The sequence below is a fragment of the Suncus etruscus genome, chromosome 13 (assembly GCF_024139225.1).
Source record: "Suncus etruscus isolate mSunEtr1 chromosome 13, mSunEtr1.pri.cur, whole genome shotgun sequence".
Taxonomy (NCBI): Eukaryota; Metazoa; Chordata; class Mammalia; order Eulipotyphla; family Soricidae; genus Suncus; species Suncus etruscus.
The window spans coordinates 81,664,303-81,681,988 of record NC_064860.1 but is presented as its reverse complement, the minus strand read 5'-3'; the positions used below and the strand labels follow the sequence as shown (position 1 = coordinate 81,681,988).

Below are 17,686 nucleotides of genomic sequence, written 5' to 3'. Positions count from 1 at the left end.
TTATTCGGTAAGAGAATAATCGCGAATACTGCGATATTTGAAGGGCGGCCGCGGGCCACAAAATGTTGTATGAAGGGCCGCTAGTTTGAGACCCCTGACATAGATGCTTTGTCAATTTCCTCTCACTCCTTAGATTTTTCATCCCCCCCCCCCCGTCATAACTGATGTGGATATGTGGGAGGTCTGGATCGATCATTTTTCTCAACTTCATAACTTCTGATACTTTACAGATTACTGTCTCAACTTCCAGTTCCTTTTGGTCTTTATTATATTTCATTCTGGCCACTCTGTTTTTCTTAAAATTAGTTATTTCAACCCATACTGAAGAACAGAGTGATAAGTAAAAATTAAATTATTCATATTTTAGTATCTAAGAAATAATTGTCTATAGATAGTACATGTAACACTCAAAGGTCAATCTTGTTTCTTCATTTCATACTTTAGAACTTAGAATGCAATGGGACGCTTATCAGAGATTCTAAGTTTTGAATGCAAGAATAAAGGAAAATAACTTTATCACATCACAAAAAGTTATGAGGTAGCCTTTTTTTCTACAAGTTTAAGTAAAAAAAATTTTCACTCTGCAGATGTTCATTCGATTTAGATTTTTCTAACATTTTGTAAATATTATAAAATTTTATTTTAAGTATCTAGTCTTATTCTTGGATCAAGTCCACTATGCTAACTGAGAAACTTTAATAACAGACAAGTACAAAATGATACCAAATCATTTTGACTCGTTATTCAACTATAACTTTGCTGTATAGATGTTGTATGAATCACAAATCATCAGAGGGGTTGATACTGTGATAAATGGATAAAAATATATAAATAAATAAACTTAAAACCAACTCAAGCAATCCAAATATTTTATTCTATTTGAATTTTAAGTCACTGAAAAAGAAACAGTGACAATATTATCAAAATAAACTCTAACTAAGAGCAGAGAGTTATTTATTTCCATATCCAGAAAAACTCTAGTAAGGCATTTTGGTACTCAAGGTCTAAGTTTATATCAAATTTCACTTTAATTTAAGCTATAAATAATAACTTAATATCTTATAACTGGGTGTTTATATGATGAACAAATTTGTATAATCTTTGAACAGAAGTAACAAGGGTTGATAATAAATTAAAATAGTTTATCCTGTATGATTATTACTAAGAATGTTAAAATTATTTTACAATTCAACAAAAAGTTTATTTTTTATGTACTGTATGAATTAAAGTTAGACCATTTCAAAGCAATTATAGGATGGTCTTGTTTCTATTAATGACTAAAGAGAGAAATCCTAGGTTTTATATTATTAATTTTATTATATAGTAGGGATTAAAATATATTTCATTCTCTGTATAATCATGACTTAATGTCCTAAATCAAAAGTAATTGTGATAGTCATTAAAAATGATGAAAAGTGGAAAAGTTTGGCAGCTTCTTCATTTCTTCTAGCTATTTTATTTTATTTAACCAATAAAAATAAAAGTTGTGTCCATATGGATTTTTGGTAGTATTCATAGCAGTAGCATTATTAATAACAATCCCAAACTAAAATCAGTCCTAGTATACATCTGCTGAAGAAGTAGATAAACAAAATGTTCTATAAAATGCAATATTATCAAAATAAATTAACAAATAATATGTCACAACTATGAGCACCCCTGTTAACTAGTAGGTTGAGCATTCCACAGTCCCCAGAGGGGAAAGGGAAATCCTATATCCCCTCTCTGGCTAGGATAGGAAAAGCTGGTCCAATAGCAATTCCCTGCAATAAATAATCCACACCCTGAGACCACAGTTAAGGGAAGGCACCAGGTTCAAGAGGCTTTAGCTCCCAGTACCCACTAGAGAGATAACTGGACTCAAGAAACAGCCTGTACCCATAAGGAAGGGCATTAGGCATCCAGAGACTTTGGCTGCCTGTTCCTGAGACACTCTGGGCAATGGGAAAATTAAAAGGATGTGCATAAATATTATTTGAGACTTAATAGTGTCTCACTAGCATCCTAAGGACTTTTCTTTTTATATACAATTTAATTAATTAATTAATTTACTTATTATGGTTTTGGGACCATGCCCAGCAGCCCTCAGTGGTTACTTCTGGTTATGCACTCAAAAATTGCTCCTGGCAGGCTTAGTGGACCATATGAGATGTCAGGGTTTGAACCTATGTCCATCCCAGGTTGGCCATGTGCAAGACAAACACCCTACTGTTGTGCTATCACTCTGGACCCCCTAAGGGCCTTTCTTTGAGCCTCTCTTAAAGACCACTTAGATTTCTATAAAACTCCCTGTCATGAACAGTTGTGCATACTCAAGCAATTCTTTATTTATGCCTTAGAAAATTATTAGCTTTGCTGTTATCCAAATAGTACAGTCATATTAAGAATTAATATTTCAAGGTCTGGAGAGATAGCACAGTGGTAGGGCGTTTGCCTTGCATGCAGCCGACCCAAGATGAATGGTGGTTTGAATCCCGACATCCCAAATGGTCCCCTGAGCCTGCCAGAAATGATTTCTGAGTGCAGAGCCAAAAGTAACCCCTGATTGCTGCCAGGTGTGACCCCACCAAAAAAAAGGTTAATGTTTCAGGTCTCAGCTTAGAATGTATGAACTGGAACAAGGCAGAAAGAAAAGAAAGAAAGAAAGAAAGAAAGAAAGAAAGAAAGAAAGAAAGAAAGAAAGAAAGAAAGAAAGAAAGAAAGAAAGAAAGAAAGAAAGAAAGAAAGAAAGAAAGAAAGAAAGAAAGAAAGAAAGAAAGAAAGAAAGAAAGAAAGAAAGAAAGAAAGAAGAAGAAAGAGAAAGAAAGAAAGAGAAAGAAAGAAAGAAAGAAAGAAAGAGAAAGAAAGAAAGAAAGAAAGAAAGAGAAAAAGAAAGAGAAAAAGAAAGAAAAAGAAAGAAAAAGAAAAAGAAAGAGAAAAAGAAAGAAAGAAAGACAGAAAAAGAAAGAAAGACAGAAAAAGAAAGAAAGAAAGAAAGAAAAAGAAAGAAAGGAAGAAAGAAAGAAAAAGAAAGAAAGGAAGAAAGAAAAAGAAAGAAAGAAAGAAGAAAGAAAGAAAGAAAGGGAAAGAAAGAAAGAAAAGGAAAGAAAGAAAAAGAAAGAAAGAAAGGAAGGAAGGAAGGAAGGAAGAGAAAGAAAGAAAGAAAGAAAGAAAGAAAGAAAGAAAGGAAGGAAGGAAGGAAGGAAGGAAGGAAGGAAGGAAGGAAAGAAAGGAAGGAAGAAAGGAAAGAAAGAGAAAGAAAGAAAGGAAGAAGGAAGGAAGGAAGGAAGAAAACAAAGAAAGGAAGAAAAAAAGAAAGAAAAAGAAAAGAAAGAAAGGTCTCTGAAAACTGACCTTGCAGGCTGAGCACAAAGAATAATTTTAGACAAGATAGCAGAACAGCACAGAAGCTGAAGGTTATATGCCCTGGGTCTGTGAAGATAAACATGCAGATTGTCCTGTGCCTTTTGCCAATGCATTTTGCATTGGAGGAGTCACAACCAGTAGTGTTCAGGACTTATACACCTGGCTCTTGTGCTCAGAGAATATTCCTGGTGATTCTTGGGATATTTAGTGCTGGGAATCAAACCCAAGTTATCAAAGCAAATTTCTACCCACTGAACAATCTCTCCAACCATGAATTTATGGTTCATGATTCTATCTCACAAAATTTATTGCCACAAGTAATTATGATGGTTAATAATTATTCTTTCAATTTTTGGTATAATTTGGGAGTCCTAGGAAAAATAATATATAGAAATTATTAAGAAAGTATTTTTATAAATTTATTTACAATTTATTTTTCTAAGAATAAGGAATTATTTTATTAGGAATATAGCAAATGGCATAGATGAGGTACTTGGAATATTGTATATTGTATTTAGAATAAATTTGAAGTTCTTGTCATTCTACAAAAGTGAAAGATAAGACTTAGAAAAGACAGATGGCTGAGGTCAAATACAGTAAAAGGCAAAGTTTATACCTGGCCCTTTATGTTTCTTCCACATCTAGTTATTAAGGTAGAAAACTCTATGAAAGAGCTGATAACAAGTGATTGGTTCTTCCCAGTGCCTCCACAAGTCTCTGCCAAGATTATGTCATACAATTCATATTTTCATAATGGCCTATTGCTTTTACTCTAGGCTTTTTGATGCTGTGAAATCTTCCAACAAACATCTATATACCATCAGTACTGGGTATTTATTAACTGGACAAGTTACTAGCCATTCATGTAAATGTCAAATGTTTAACTAGTGATGGTGAAAGAAATCATTGGTTCTAGTTCCATCTCATATTTCCACTTATGAGAGTATGAAATGACTGTGAAAGCCAGATTTCTCTAAGCAGGCTTTATGACTGGTAGTACTTTTGGAAGAATGTAAAAAATCCATCTAATTAAGAATAACATCCAATTTGATTTCCGTAGCAATGTTATTACAATGTGAGTTTTTTTTAATGGTGCTATTGAAATTTGTGCATTTTCTGCTATAATATATAAAATATATATTGTTTAATTTAACTCTTACTTGATTAGTGGGATTTGCTGCGAACCCAGACTGGATTTTTTTCAGAGTAGAAACAAAGAAAAGCATTGTCTAAAAAATATGGATATGAACATGGTAATGACATTTTTGTGTTTTAAATTTTTGCAATCATTCATTCTGAGATTTTTTATGAACAATATTTATTGATTCATTTTGTTGGTTTTATTTTAATTATTTAATTAGTTTAATTTATACACTGTGATTTATTATACTATTAATATTATGATTTCAGACACACAGTTTCAACTCCATACATCCATCACCAATGTCAACCTCCCTCCACCATGTCTTATGTACATTTATTCTCACTTCCCACTCCCCTCTCCTGGAAAATCCACTTTTATTTCTAACGTAATAATTATAGATTGGATCACATGTTTTCAATAAAGCCAAAACATTTTTTGTTTGTTTTTTGGCCACACCCGGTGACGCTCAGGGTTTACTCCTGGCTATGTGCTCAGAAATTGCTCCTGGCTTGGGGGACCATATGGGACGCCAGGGGACCATGTGGGACGCCGGGGGATTGAACCGCAGTTCGTCCTAGGCTAGCACACGCATGGCAGACACCTTACGCCCTGCACCACTGCTCTGGCTCCAAGCCAAAACATTTTTATATATACATTATATCACCTCACTATAACCATAGTCACTAAGATCTTTTACCAATGTCCTTAAATTATATTCAGTTCACCCTATCATTTCTTTCTCATTGTCTGCCTTTCGAGCTAAGGGAAAACTCTATTTAATTTCATTTTTGTGTAAAATTTCATTATGTATAGAATTTTAATATTTGATTGAATATTACACCTTCTTTTCATGGTTTGTGTTTAATTAGAAGAAAGTGAAACAGCTAGCATAAATTGTTAGTATCAGGAATTGATCTTTCAGTGAAGATAAAATTGTTATAATGTTTTGTCAGCATTTACCATTGTACATTTATTTAAATACTGCAATTGGAAGTGCAAAAAATATAAATGTCTTTTCTTCAATAGTATTATGTGAATAAATATCTAGAAAGAAAATAGCAATTAAAATGTACTTATTTTTAGAGAAAATTTTATTATAATATAATCAACACTATAATTTTAGAAAGTTGTGACGTTCATTTTTAACTTAAATTTTTAATGTTATAAATTTACGACTTTCTTACACTAGTCCTAATGTTGTCTGTTCTTATAATAAGTGAATTATTAATGATATAAGTTGTCTTTCTAATAAACTCTCCCTTTAAAACAAAACAAAACACCAAACTTTCTAATCAATTTGGGAGATAATTAGGTCAAATCTTTTTTCTTTATAAGTAACCTCATTTTTGATACTGTTTAAAATAAAATTGGTCTGTATGCCTTACTCTTATTTCCAAAAAGACAAGTTAAGGTCTAGAATGTAATATGAAGTAAAATTTTGGAGAAATTGGTTAAATGCCAGTTCATTTGAAGAGTCATTTGAACGTCACATGAGGCTGATATATTTGTTGGCAAAGATTATTAGCTGAAGGGGAAGAACTAGGGGTAATAAAAATTCTTGTGCGGAGGAAATGAGAACATTTCCACTTAACTTAATGATTTTCAGTCCAACTTTTCCCACTTGAGCGAACCATTTTCAAGAGGAATATGATTTATCAAGCAACCCTTATAAGAAAACGTCTAATATAATAATAATATGCATCTTGACTTTTATCCAGATATATTTGCAGCCTAAATTCACTAATTTCTAAATTCCATAATTTCTATTTCTCAATTAAGTATTGGGAACATACCAGCTTAATTTCACATTACTGTGAGACATGATAACCTTCTAAGATAAATTAAATTATGCTTGACTTGTTATATTTTATTGAGCAGTATGGAATTACTGGAGTTAATCTTAGCATATTATTTGTAGAGAAAAAGATGTTTGAACAAAATCTGTTACATCTAAAGTTATAAATCACCTCATAAAAATTTAATGAAGTTAGAACATGCCATCAGTAGTTAACATCAACTTGAATATTTTGGTTTGGTAAGTTGGCTTTTTCCTATGGCATTCCACAATAAAAACCAGAGCACAAGTCCAGCCTAATGAGAATCTGAAATCCGACTTTGACTCTGCACTTAATTTTCTGAGTGACAGATGTGACTGCCTTAATATTAGTTGTCATATGAAAGAACTGGAATATAGGAGCTGGGCAAATTTCTCTAGACACTGGGTAACCAAACCAGACCACTAGGTTTTAATATTTCTACAGGTGTAGGACATAATAATCATACTGGCCAAAGACATAAGAAAGTAGTTCCATAGCCTGATAACCAAGTAAGGGTTGTTTTTGTTTTAAAAGGCTGTAATCTAAAAAGCACAGTAAAAAATCTGAATTGAGAATAAGGGTTTTTTGGGCAAGAAAACTTGTTAGGAAGCAAGCCTAGCCACATGGAGTAAGCCTCAAAAAAAAGTGAGAATCTAATTGTAGAGTAGGATGATATAATAGTTTCTATAGTTTAGGGAGTTTAATTAGGGACTGGAGCAAAAGGACACTTACCTTGCATGTGGCCAACACAGGTTTAATCCCCAGCACCTCATATGGTGACCCACCCATCCCAAGTAATCCCCGAGCACAGAACCAGAAGTAAATCCTGAGCACTGCAGGATGTGATCCCTCAAGTTTTCTTAATAAACTCATGAATATTTATGAGGGGAAAGGTAGAGTTGAGGGACATACATTATGGTTGGACTGGTAGTAAAAAAGCATCCTCTAGGTGTACTTTTTCGAATGGTGAGGAGGAGAAATGTGAGTATAGGTCAAGTAGAGTTCCATTGTATCATCTTCACTGACCATTATTGCCTATCCAGGGGTCTGTGGTACTCATTAAGTGCAAAGGTAACCATAAGACATTGTCTTAGGCCAATCCAAATCACTAGAATGTAGCAAAGTGATGTCTCCTATCGAGAAAGAATGTCAAAATTCAAACCACAAGCCTCAGACTAGACTATCCTAACTCCAAAGAGTCTCTTAATAGTTATGGGGAAGAAGTGAAAGAGTGCAAAGTTACAAATGTCTATTCTATTACAATGTCTAATGGGATCCTTATATGATTTTGATAGGATTTCTTAAAATTCAGTATGATGACTGTAGTAGGTCTATGCTTTTTCCTAGGTGCTGACTGATGTACATACAATATTAGTCATTGGTTAATGAGTAACAAGCAGTATGTAACTGACTAATTTAGTAAATGCAATTTTCCCTGTATATGAAATTATTTTCAATACAAAAGCCTGTGGAATAAAGAAAATAATGGAAGTTTACCATTTGTTATCTCTGGGAGTTTCAGAATTCATGTTTCAGAATTTGGAAAATTAGAAAAGTACTAAGATGCTTAGATCATATGCACTAGGATGATTAGATCTTTGGGATGTTTCTAGCTCTGCTTGACTACATGATGGTTCTTCAATTAAACATACAAATTGATTATTTAGTGAGATTATAAAAGATTAAGTACTCTAATAATGTCTCATGTAAGGTTTTGTTAAAAATTAGTTTGATGTGTGTTATAAAAAGTCTTACCAATTTCTTTTGGATTTCTGAATTGTGGTGAAAAAGTTGAGGATGGACTTTATCAAATATTTATCAATTACTTTGCTCTCTGTGGCAACATTAAGAGTGTGTCTCTTGCACAGATCTGTGTAAATATTCTGCCAGAGTAGACACTGTTATCCATGATCTATAATTTTAAAAGAAACAAACCTGCCTTAGCAAGCAGTCCAAAATCAGAGGAAATTTGAACTGTGGTTTTGAAGACAAAAGACAACATTTTTTTCTCTGTTTGGTCAAGACCTGGTTAAAGTCATTGTCTTTGTTGCTTGCAAGGTTTGAAAAAGACCTTGAATATGTAAACACACATTTTTTCTCATTTTCATAATCACTTATAGAAAATTCCATTAGAAACTAATGATATCCAAATGTATCCGTACTTCAATGCCAGAACATCCTATTGACCTATTTGACTCACTGTCATCTGCAGCAAATTATTTTACTCAGTGAGCACCAAAGAGAACTTTTTTCTGAACCATTCATTCTCTTTAAGCATCTCTTATTCCAACATCTTACTATCCTGCTTCCTCCTTTTTCCAACTAATTTGCAAGTTTTGGTGGGCTACAGATAAAGAACAGTAATGGTGGGCCGGTGGGGTTTTTCAAGTACCATAATTCAACTTACCAAATTCAGAGTCTGACTAGTGATGGATAGTAAAATTAGCTTTAAATATTATTTACCTGCTCAGTGATAAATTGCCAAATTATCAAAACCTAAACTTTAGAGTCAGTTCCTTTTATAAGTCTTCTCTGATGCCAAAAGTATCTGTATTTTAGTTAGTTTACATAGATGTGTTATGCTAATTGAGTCTCTGAGTACATAATAATAACCAAGATTAGCATTTCCATTAATAAGTTGTCTCTAGCAATTGACCTTTACTTCAGAATTAACTTGCAAAGGCAAAAAAATTTTTTTAAAGAAAAAGATTTAACCATCTTTTTATTTTTTCTGGTTTAGAAATTTATTGATAGTGGAGATTTAGGCATGATATATATATATATATATATATATTTTTTTTTTTTTTTTTTTTGCAAATCTTTCAGTTATATTTAAGGTATATAGGGACAGTGAATTAGGGCAATTTCCACCACCAGTATTGACCTCCCTCGGCCTCTCCTCCCTCCCTCTGCATACATCCCATATCTTCAACCTTAGCACCCCTGGACTGCTAGTGTAACAGGTCCCTTTTGTGGATAGCTTGTTGTAGTTTGGGTCTCTTGATTCTATTGTCATTGACTTTTAGTTGGGTATTTTAGAGCTGATCTTTTTATTTATTTTCACCCAATGTTCGTGAGAGTCCTTGACCCAGGTACCATCCACTTTATTTTTCCTCAAGCCATCTTTTTTTTTTCTATTTTTTTTTAAATTTTTATTGTGATCAATGTGAATTACAAGTCTTTCACAGTAATATTTAAGTACATGGTGACATTGAATCATGGGTATTCCCACCACCACTGTTGTCCTCCCTCCTATCCTGTTCCCAGCATCCCCCTTTTTTGCTCCCAGACTGTTAGCATAACTGGTCCCCTCTGTGTATAGTTTGTTGAAGATTGGGTATTGATTCTGTTGTTGTTGACTTTGGGTTTGGGTCTAAGTCTGATCATTTTTTATTTCTACTCAATGTTCATATGACTGTTTGATTCTGGTACCATCCATTTTGTTTCCCCCTCAATTTATCAAGCCATCTTTTTTGTAACCTTTTTCTTTCTGATCTTTAGGTAAAAGACCAAGCCTAAAAGTCCACATCAATACCACCAGTGACTCTATTTTCTTGAAGTTCCTGCGTCCAAATCCAAATGTAAAACTGGAAGGGTTTCTTCTTGGATATGGAAGCAATGTATCACCAAACCAGTATTTTCCTCTTCCCACTGAAGGAAAAGTCACTGAGGCTGTAGTTGGTAAGACATTTTGACTTTCAGGTATGAGAGATTGAGAATGAAAGAAGTGGGTGTTATGTGATGTCTTTTATGATTTCAGCCAAATAGAATGCCAGAATTATCTTCTTCTTCTTCTTCTTCTTCTTCTTCTTCTTCTTCTTCTTCTTCTTCTTCTTCTTCTTCTTCTTCTTCTTCTTCTTCTTCTTCTTCTTCTTCTTCTTCTTCTTCTTCTTCTTCTTCTTCTTCTTCTTCTTCTTCTTCTTCTTCTTCTTCTTCTTCTTCTGCTTCTTCTTCTTTACTTCTTCTTCTTCTCCTTCTTCTCTTCTTCTTCTTCTTCTTCTTCTTCTTCTCTTCTTCTTCTTCTTCTTCTCTTCTTCTTCTTCTTCTTCTTCTTCTTCTTCTTCTTCTTCTTCTTCTTCTTCTTCTTCTTCTTCTTCTTCTTCTTCTTCTTTGTTTTTTTTGGGCCACACCCATTTGATGCTCAGGAGTTACTCCTGGCTAAGCGCTCAGAAATTGCCCCTGTCTTGGGGGGACTTAATGGGACACTGGGGGATCGAATTGCAGTCCCTCCTTGGCTATACTTGCAAGGCAGACACCTTATCTCTAGCGCCACCTCACCGGCCCCAGAATTATCTTCTTAATTGTCCTAAACCCTAGCACAATTCCTTACATTGAAGGAAAAAAATAGTGAGCAGAGAGATATTACAGCCAGTATGGTTCTTGCCTTGTATATGCCAACTTTAGTTCTATTCGTGCCAAACCTGGTTTTTTCTGGTACAACATATGGTCCCCTGAGCACAAATCCAGGAGTAAGCCCTGAACATGGCTAGGTATGGCCCCAAAAAGAAGAGGAGGAGGACAAAGTAAAGAAAAAGGTGGATAAGAAGAAAATTTTCATACTCTGCAGGTACTTCTGAAATAGTCATCTCAGTTGCCATTATACTTATAATCCCTGATCACGTAGTCTAAATTTCACAAGAAAAAAATCAGCTAAAGTGTCTGATTTAAATCATTGTAAACTGGCTTCATTATCTGGATTTATTTTTCTCTTTTCTTTGTGTTTACTTTGTTCTGGTGAATAATAGCTGCTATAATTTTGAGCAGTTAACTAGAAAATGAAAAGTGTATTATATTTTAAAATATATAGTAAATAATTTTGTCACCCTAAAATTGTAATTGAGAGTGGTGTGACACATTATATAAAATTATATGCAAATAGAAATTTTAATGGGTAACCAAAAAAAACCAGTCATATTGGACCAGAAATAAAGTTCAATTGGGAATCCACATGCTTTTTATGTGTAAGGACCTGGGTTAGAGTCTTGATACTAAATGGTTCAACCGCAGCTCACCAGGTGTGTTTCTCATGAGAAAAAGGAGCATCATTTATTGTGAGTGCTTTGAAAGACTGTCTAAGTATATAAGGTGAGATTTAGAATTTTCGCACTGCTAGGATTCTTGCTGAGGCATTGCCATGAACTTCCAATATTAAACTATGTACTTGAACTGCGTGAACTTGTAATGAAATCTGATATTTATGCATTTATTCAGGAAATGTTGAGAACAAACTAGTTTGCTCCTTGTACTTTAAAATCAAATAGTAACATTAGTAAATGTCCAGTCTAAATTTTATATAAGATGATCACTTTGAAGCAAAATATTACAAAACATGTGGTAACAATTTTTGTTTTGGTATTAGGTGCTTCTGATAGATGTAATCTGTCTGTAATCTCTAATCTTGATCTGTATAAACCATAAGAACAGAAATTTACATATATTTCCTTTTTGGGTTCATTTTTTTTTATGTTGGTCTTGTTTGAGACATAACCTACAGTGCTCAAGGCTTTCACCTGGCTCTGTTCTCAGAGTTTATTTCTGATAGAATTTAGGAGACCATTTGGAATCGCAGGGATTGAAGCCAGAAACTCATTGTTGCCAGGCAAAATAATTACCTGCAGTATTATTACTCAAAGCCCATTATGTATTTATTTATTTATTTTGAAAACAGTTTATTTAAAGAATTGTGATTTACAAAATTGTTGATAGCTGAATTTTAGTCATTTACTAATTTTACTACCAGAGTTAACTTCTGTCCACCAGTGTTTCTTTTCATGGTCCACATCTCCACATTCCCAGTAGACCTGATGGTTTTCTCATTACATCCCTTTCTCATCTTCATCCTTCCCCCCACAATTTCGTTCCTTCTCTGTCTCTCTTCTTCCTATACTGTGGAGGCCAAGGGCATCCCCACTTTACTACATCATATTTCTTTACCCAGTTATTCTCAGATATACCACAGATACCACAGATATGTAAGATATATACAACAGATAAGTGAGATTATCCTGTGTTGGTTCTTTGGCTTCTTGTTTACTTCCCTCAGTATGATATATTTCAGTTCCAAACAGGTAGAAATGAATTGCATGATTTCATTGTCCCTTGTAGATGCATATTATTAATTTGCATAATATATGCCATAACTTTATAATACCCATTCTATATTTTATAAATGACTCTGTTACCTGTCTTTCCTGTGAAAAGATATATAAGATTTGGAGGGGGCCCAGAGCGGTGGTACAAGTGGTAAGGTGTGTCATCCTTGTGCATGCTAGCTTAAGACGGACCCTGCTTCCATCCCCTGCGTCCCATATGGTCCCCAAAGCCAGGCGCAATTTCTGAGTGCATAACCAGGAGTAAATCCTGAGCATCACTGTGTGTGGCTGAAAAACAAAAAAACAAAAAAACAAAACAAAAAAAGATTTGGAGGCAGTACTACACATGAATTAAACAATTGCAGAGACCTAACTCATACACTGGTGCATAATAACAGGGTTCAATTCCCATACACCCCATAGATCCCCTGAGACTGCCAGGAGCGATTTCTGAGTGCAGAACCAGGAGTAACCCCTTGAGCGCTGCTCAAGTAACCCCTTGAGTGTGTCCCCCAAAACACCTCCAAAATAGTAAACTACTAGCAAATTAAAAAAAAAGTTTAAGATGACAAGTAAATAATTCATTGTTAGCCCTTTTTTTCTGTTAAAATTCCCAGAGAACTGGCACCAGACTGAGGACATACCATGACAGCAGCTAGTAGTGAATATAAGGCAGTTCCAAAATGCAGCGACAGTAAACAGTAATTTTAAAAAGGTAGCATTTTCAGTTCCTTAGTAAAAACATTAGTTCCTAATAACATTGCAATTATACAATAATATGTAGCATTATTAGTTTACACTTGAAGGCATGAAAGCACTGAAAGTGTAAGTCAATTTCCTACTATTGATGAATAGGATGATCTGGTTTTGAAGCCAGGGATTTTAGTATTAGAATCTAAAATCTGAAACAATGTACTCTCGCAAAATTTTGAAAAATTTGTCTGTTCTGCAATAGAAAATATGTATAAGTCCTTGATTTGTAGCTTCAGTAATGTGCATGAACAGAAAAAGAGAGTCTACATTATGAAAGGAGACATTACCTAACTCATTAAGGTTTAAATAAGTTAAAAAATGTTTAATGTGACCCAATACGTTCTTCACTTCTTTTACCCCTATGAAATTCAGAATTGACCATTCACCAAGTCTCAATCCTCTACTCTTTGAAAGACAGTATATGGTTAAAGCACTTAATATTTATGTACCTCTGCCTGATATCTTAAGTTTTTCACATTTTTAGTAAACTGTTACTTGAATTTGTTTTTGTATATCTCCAATGTTGTCACAGAGATGTTTAATGAATGAAAGAGAAGTAAGAAAAAGTCATAGGAAGTCAGAAAGAGCTGTTATTGAGATAGTTTCCTTTTTGAATAATATTATTTTGTAAAAGCCATTTAATTAATTGTCCATTCCCTTTTAAAAATAATTTTTACTTAATTAAAGATGCATAATTTACAAAGTTATTGATAGTTGAATTCTTTGTTCTTTCTCTGGAACTGGTTTTTACCATTGGGAAGTATTTGGCTTTAAATCTTCAGGAGTACTCCAAATTTTCATCAAAATATCGGAATCTCAGAGTCACTTGGTTTTTATCCAAGTTAAAAAATTAACAGTACTTAAATTTTGATGGGATTTTTAAAAGGAATAGATCTTATTAGATTCAATTTACTGATTAAAATTATGCCTTTACCATTTATCATAATTCTATACCAGATAGCTGCCTATCTCTCTCTATATTGATAAAAATAAAATCTTTGGAAAAATTCTATTTTTTCTATTGGATTCAATCAAAATATTTTTGTGTTTCCTCTGCTATCACAAACTGTCTTCAAGTCTATCTTTTCTTGGAAAACAATAAAACAAATACACAATATTTTGTATAAAGTCCAATGACATTTCTTTTTTTTTTTTTTTTTTTTTTTTTTTGGTTTTTGGGCCACACCCTGTGACGCTCAGGGGTTACTCCTGGCTATGCGCTCAGAAATTGCTCCTGGCTTCTTGGGGGACCATATGGGGCACCAGGGGATCGAACCGCGGTCCGTCCTAGGCTAGCGCAGGCAAGGCAGGCACCTTACCTCCAGCGCCACCGCCTGGCCCCCCAATGACATTTCAAATGCATTGCACAATGCAACAAAATCTGACTTTGAAAAATGCATTTTCATAGGCATGTAAAAAGTGTCCCTACATAGACTATGGTTCTTTTGTCATATATCAAAAGAATACTCATTTCCAGATTAATTGTAAGAGGTTTTGAGTCATCTTAAATGGAAAAACCAAGAAAAAATAAGTATTCCTAAAAATAATAAAAATTACACATTATAATATAAAGAATTCAACCAAATCCTTGATTTCTAATTCCTATTATGTGTGGTTTAAATGATTTTACTTCCACTGGACACTGAATGCTCTCTAGGATGTATAGATTGTAATCTAAGAGCTCTGAGGTAGATGCCAACACTGATGTTATAGTTTGGTAATTGGCTTTGTTTTCTAATTGTTTTTATTGTTTTCCATCTCTGTCATGTTTAGCACTAGCAAAACAGTGGATTTCTTAGGAACATGGATAAATCTAACCTATTCTGTAATAATCAGGCACTTCCCGAGTTAAAGTAGCTGATTGCCCATTTTAGTGGAGGTTTTCTGAGTAAGCTTCTCAGTAAACAGAATAAAAAGCTATATTTTCCAGGATGGAAATCTCTAGTAGAGGAAAAAATATCATCTGAGTTAATGCACAGCCTTAATCTATTTCTCAGATATAGTTATTTATTGTTTTATTATGGTGCCCATTTTCTCTCAAAAGTATCAATCTCATTGAAAAATATACATTTTAACCTGTATTTGTGGAAAAAAAAACCCTCAAATTTTTAGCATGGTCCTCTGTTTTATTTTTCTCATTCCTGATAAACTAATAGCTAAGTTTTTATTTCTGCTACTGAAAATATTTCTCAAGGAAAAACACAAAATCAAGAAGACATTTAGCATAGATTTACCTCTGGTCAGTTTTATTCACTAAGCTGTGTATAAAAGACATTATTTAACAATTACTTGAATGAATGTCTCACCAATCTATTAGCTGGTGATTTTGTGTTAAGAACCTATATATAATGTCATGGATTTTATGGAAAGGGACATAAAATACTACAACAGCTGTGTGAAGGAGTATTATTTTTATCATCTTGCCAATGAAGACAGTAAATCCTTGAGAAGTTAAGTATATCAGTGGCTGGCTGGCCTCTGATCTGTAGCACTTTCCCTAAGATATTTATTACTTTTGATCTCTGTGGAAAAATAAATATTCATCTTGTGGGAATGATTCTTGTTTCCTTGCCTCTACATAAAAATGCTGACTAAATTTTAAAAGAGAAATACTTGCTAAAATGATGACTGCGAGTTACCCTCTGAAGCTAATGTCACCTAGGTTTATTATTTTAAAGAAAAATATCAAAATGAATTTCTCATTTTTAAGGAGCATTTCCTGTAGAGATAATATTAATGAGTGATGGATGAACTCACTGGAAAAATGTGTGTGTACTTGTTACTAATTCTCCTTCAAAACCAACTTCTTGCCAAACATTAAAGCATTTCACGGACAACACCCTACATGAAATTTCATTGTAGGATGCACATATAAAACAAAGGCAAGGAAAAATATGAAGCAATTGAGTCAACAACGTTAATGTACAACAGGTTTACCAAAGACTAGGAAAGCTAGGTATGGACTGTTAGGAGAGGTGGGTAGGAAAAAAATTGTTTTGCAGAGTCAGGAAAAGAATTTTTCAAAGCTTAAATGTGATGGAGGGTTAACTTGGAACAGCAACTCAATGAGATATTTCGAGATTGATGCAAAAAACACAGAAATATGAATAATCAGATACTGGGGACAGTATGTAAGGTGGGAATAGAATTTTCCTAAGTATTTTCTAGAAGGATAACACGCTGGTGTTTTTACAGAGGGGACACTCATCTTTCTGACTCTTGGCTCTGTACTCTAGGATCACTCCTGGCAGTGCTTGGGGACCATTTTGGATGTTGAGATCAAACTCAGGGTAGACTACATACAGGACAAGAGTTACCTGCTCTATCCCCCCAGTTCTGAATAATTAATTTCTTTAAAAGAAATAGATGAAGAACTACTATATCTATATTAATATTTATTATAATATAAATATTATAATATATTTATATTTCAACTCCCACCAGATTGCATTTCTAGTCTAGTGTTTTTCAAGCACTGTGCTGTGGCACACTAGTATTCCAAAGATATACAATCTTGTGTGCTGTCGGAATAATGTTAATTTCATCTGTAACATGTGGCTTTGGCTCACAAATAGACCAATCATTAGATTATTTCTTTTTCGTTGTTGTTTATTTGTTTTTTGTTTTGTTTTTGTCATTAATTATTTCATAATAAAGTAATTATAAAATAATTTCTTTGAGTTTATTTTATTCCTATTCCAGAGAATTACTTTATATATAGTCAATATATGTACAGAGTTAAATGTTTTTTAAACATTTTCTAATGGTGGTGTGCCTCGTGATATTTTTTCATAAAAAATGTGCCTTTGCACAAAAAGGATGAAAAACACTGTTCTAGTCTATGTCTTCCTTCCTTCCTCCACCCCTTGAACTGGCAAGGGAATGGTGTCTGTAGCATTTTAGCATCTAGCTAAAATTCCAGGTAGAGTTATTCGCTAATTCTCTCCTGGCCAAACCTAGATCACTCTCTCTTCCCCCATTTTGGGTCACAGCTTAATGGTACTTAGGGCTTTCCCCTGGCTCTATGTGGGTGAGAGAAGACAATATAGACAGCCAAATATTAAACCCACATCCTGTGGGAGCAAGGCAAGTGCTTTAATCTTGTATTATTTCTTTGTGCTATTTTTCGGTAATCTTATATCCTTTTTCTCCCAGAACAATTGGGCGAGTAGAGTTGTCTGCCTGAACTTGACAAGAATGTTTTACAAGGGTATTTTTCAAACATATATTACTCGGTATTAATGCTGGTGAAACAATGCACTGATGTTGTCTGCCAAATATTAAGAGCTAAAGGGAACACTTAAATTTAGGCCATATCCACTTAATTCAAATTATAGCAAAATGTGGCCTGCGTGTGCTTGTAGATGTAAAGAGCTGATGTTTTTCTTTGAAGATGTCCCGAAAGATCTTTTAGATCTTTTAGATTTTGTGGATGATTGATTTTTATTAGCAATCTTACTTTGTACCATTTTCACATCTAATAAAAATTTTCTTTTTTCTATCCGATTATAAAGCACTTTAAATGTAAATAAAAC

At 33.7% G+C, this 17,686-nt stretch overlaps 1 protein-coding gene across 1 annotated transcript in view; it reads left to right on the top strand.

Annotated features, from left to right (window-relative positions):
* ABI3BP (ABI family member 3 binding protein) overlaps positions 1 to 17,686 on the top strand; it is a 231,699-nt gene that overhangs the window by 58,979 nt on the left and 155,034 nt on the right. The window contains 1 exon segment of the mRNA XM_049785676.1: positions 9,808 to 9,987. Within this exon segment, the coding sequence (XP_049641633.1) occupies positions 9,808 to 9,987 (180 nt within the window).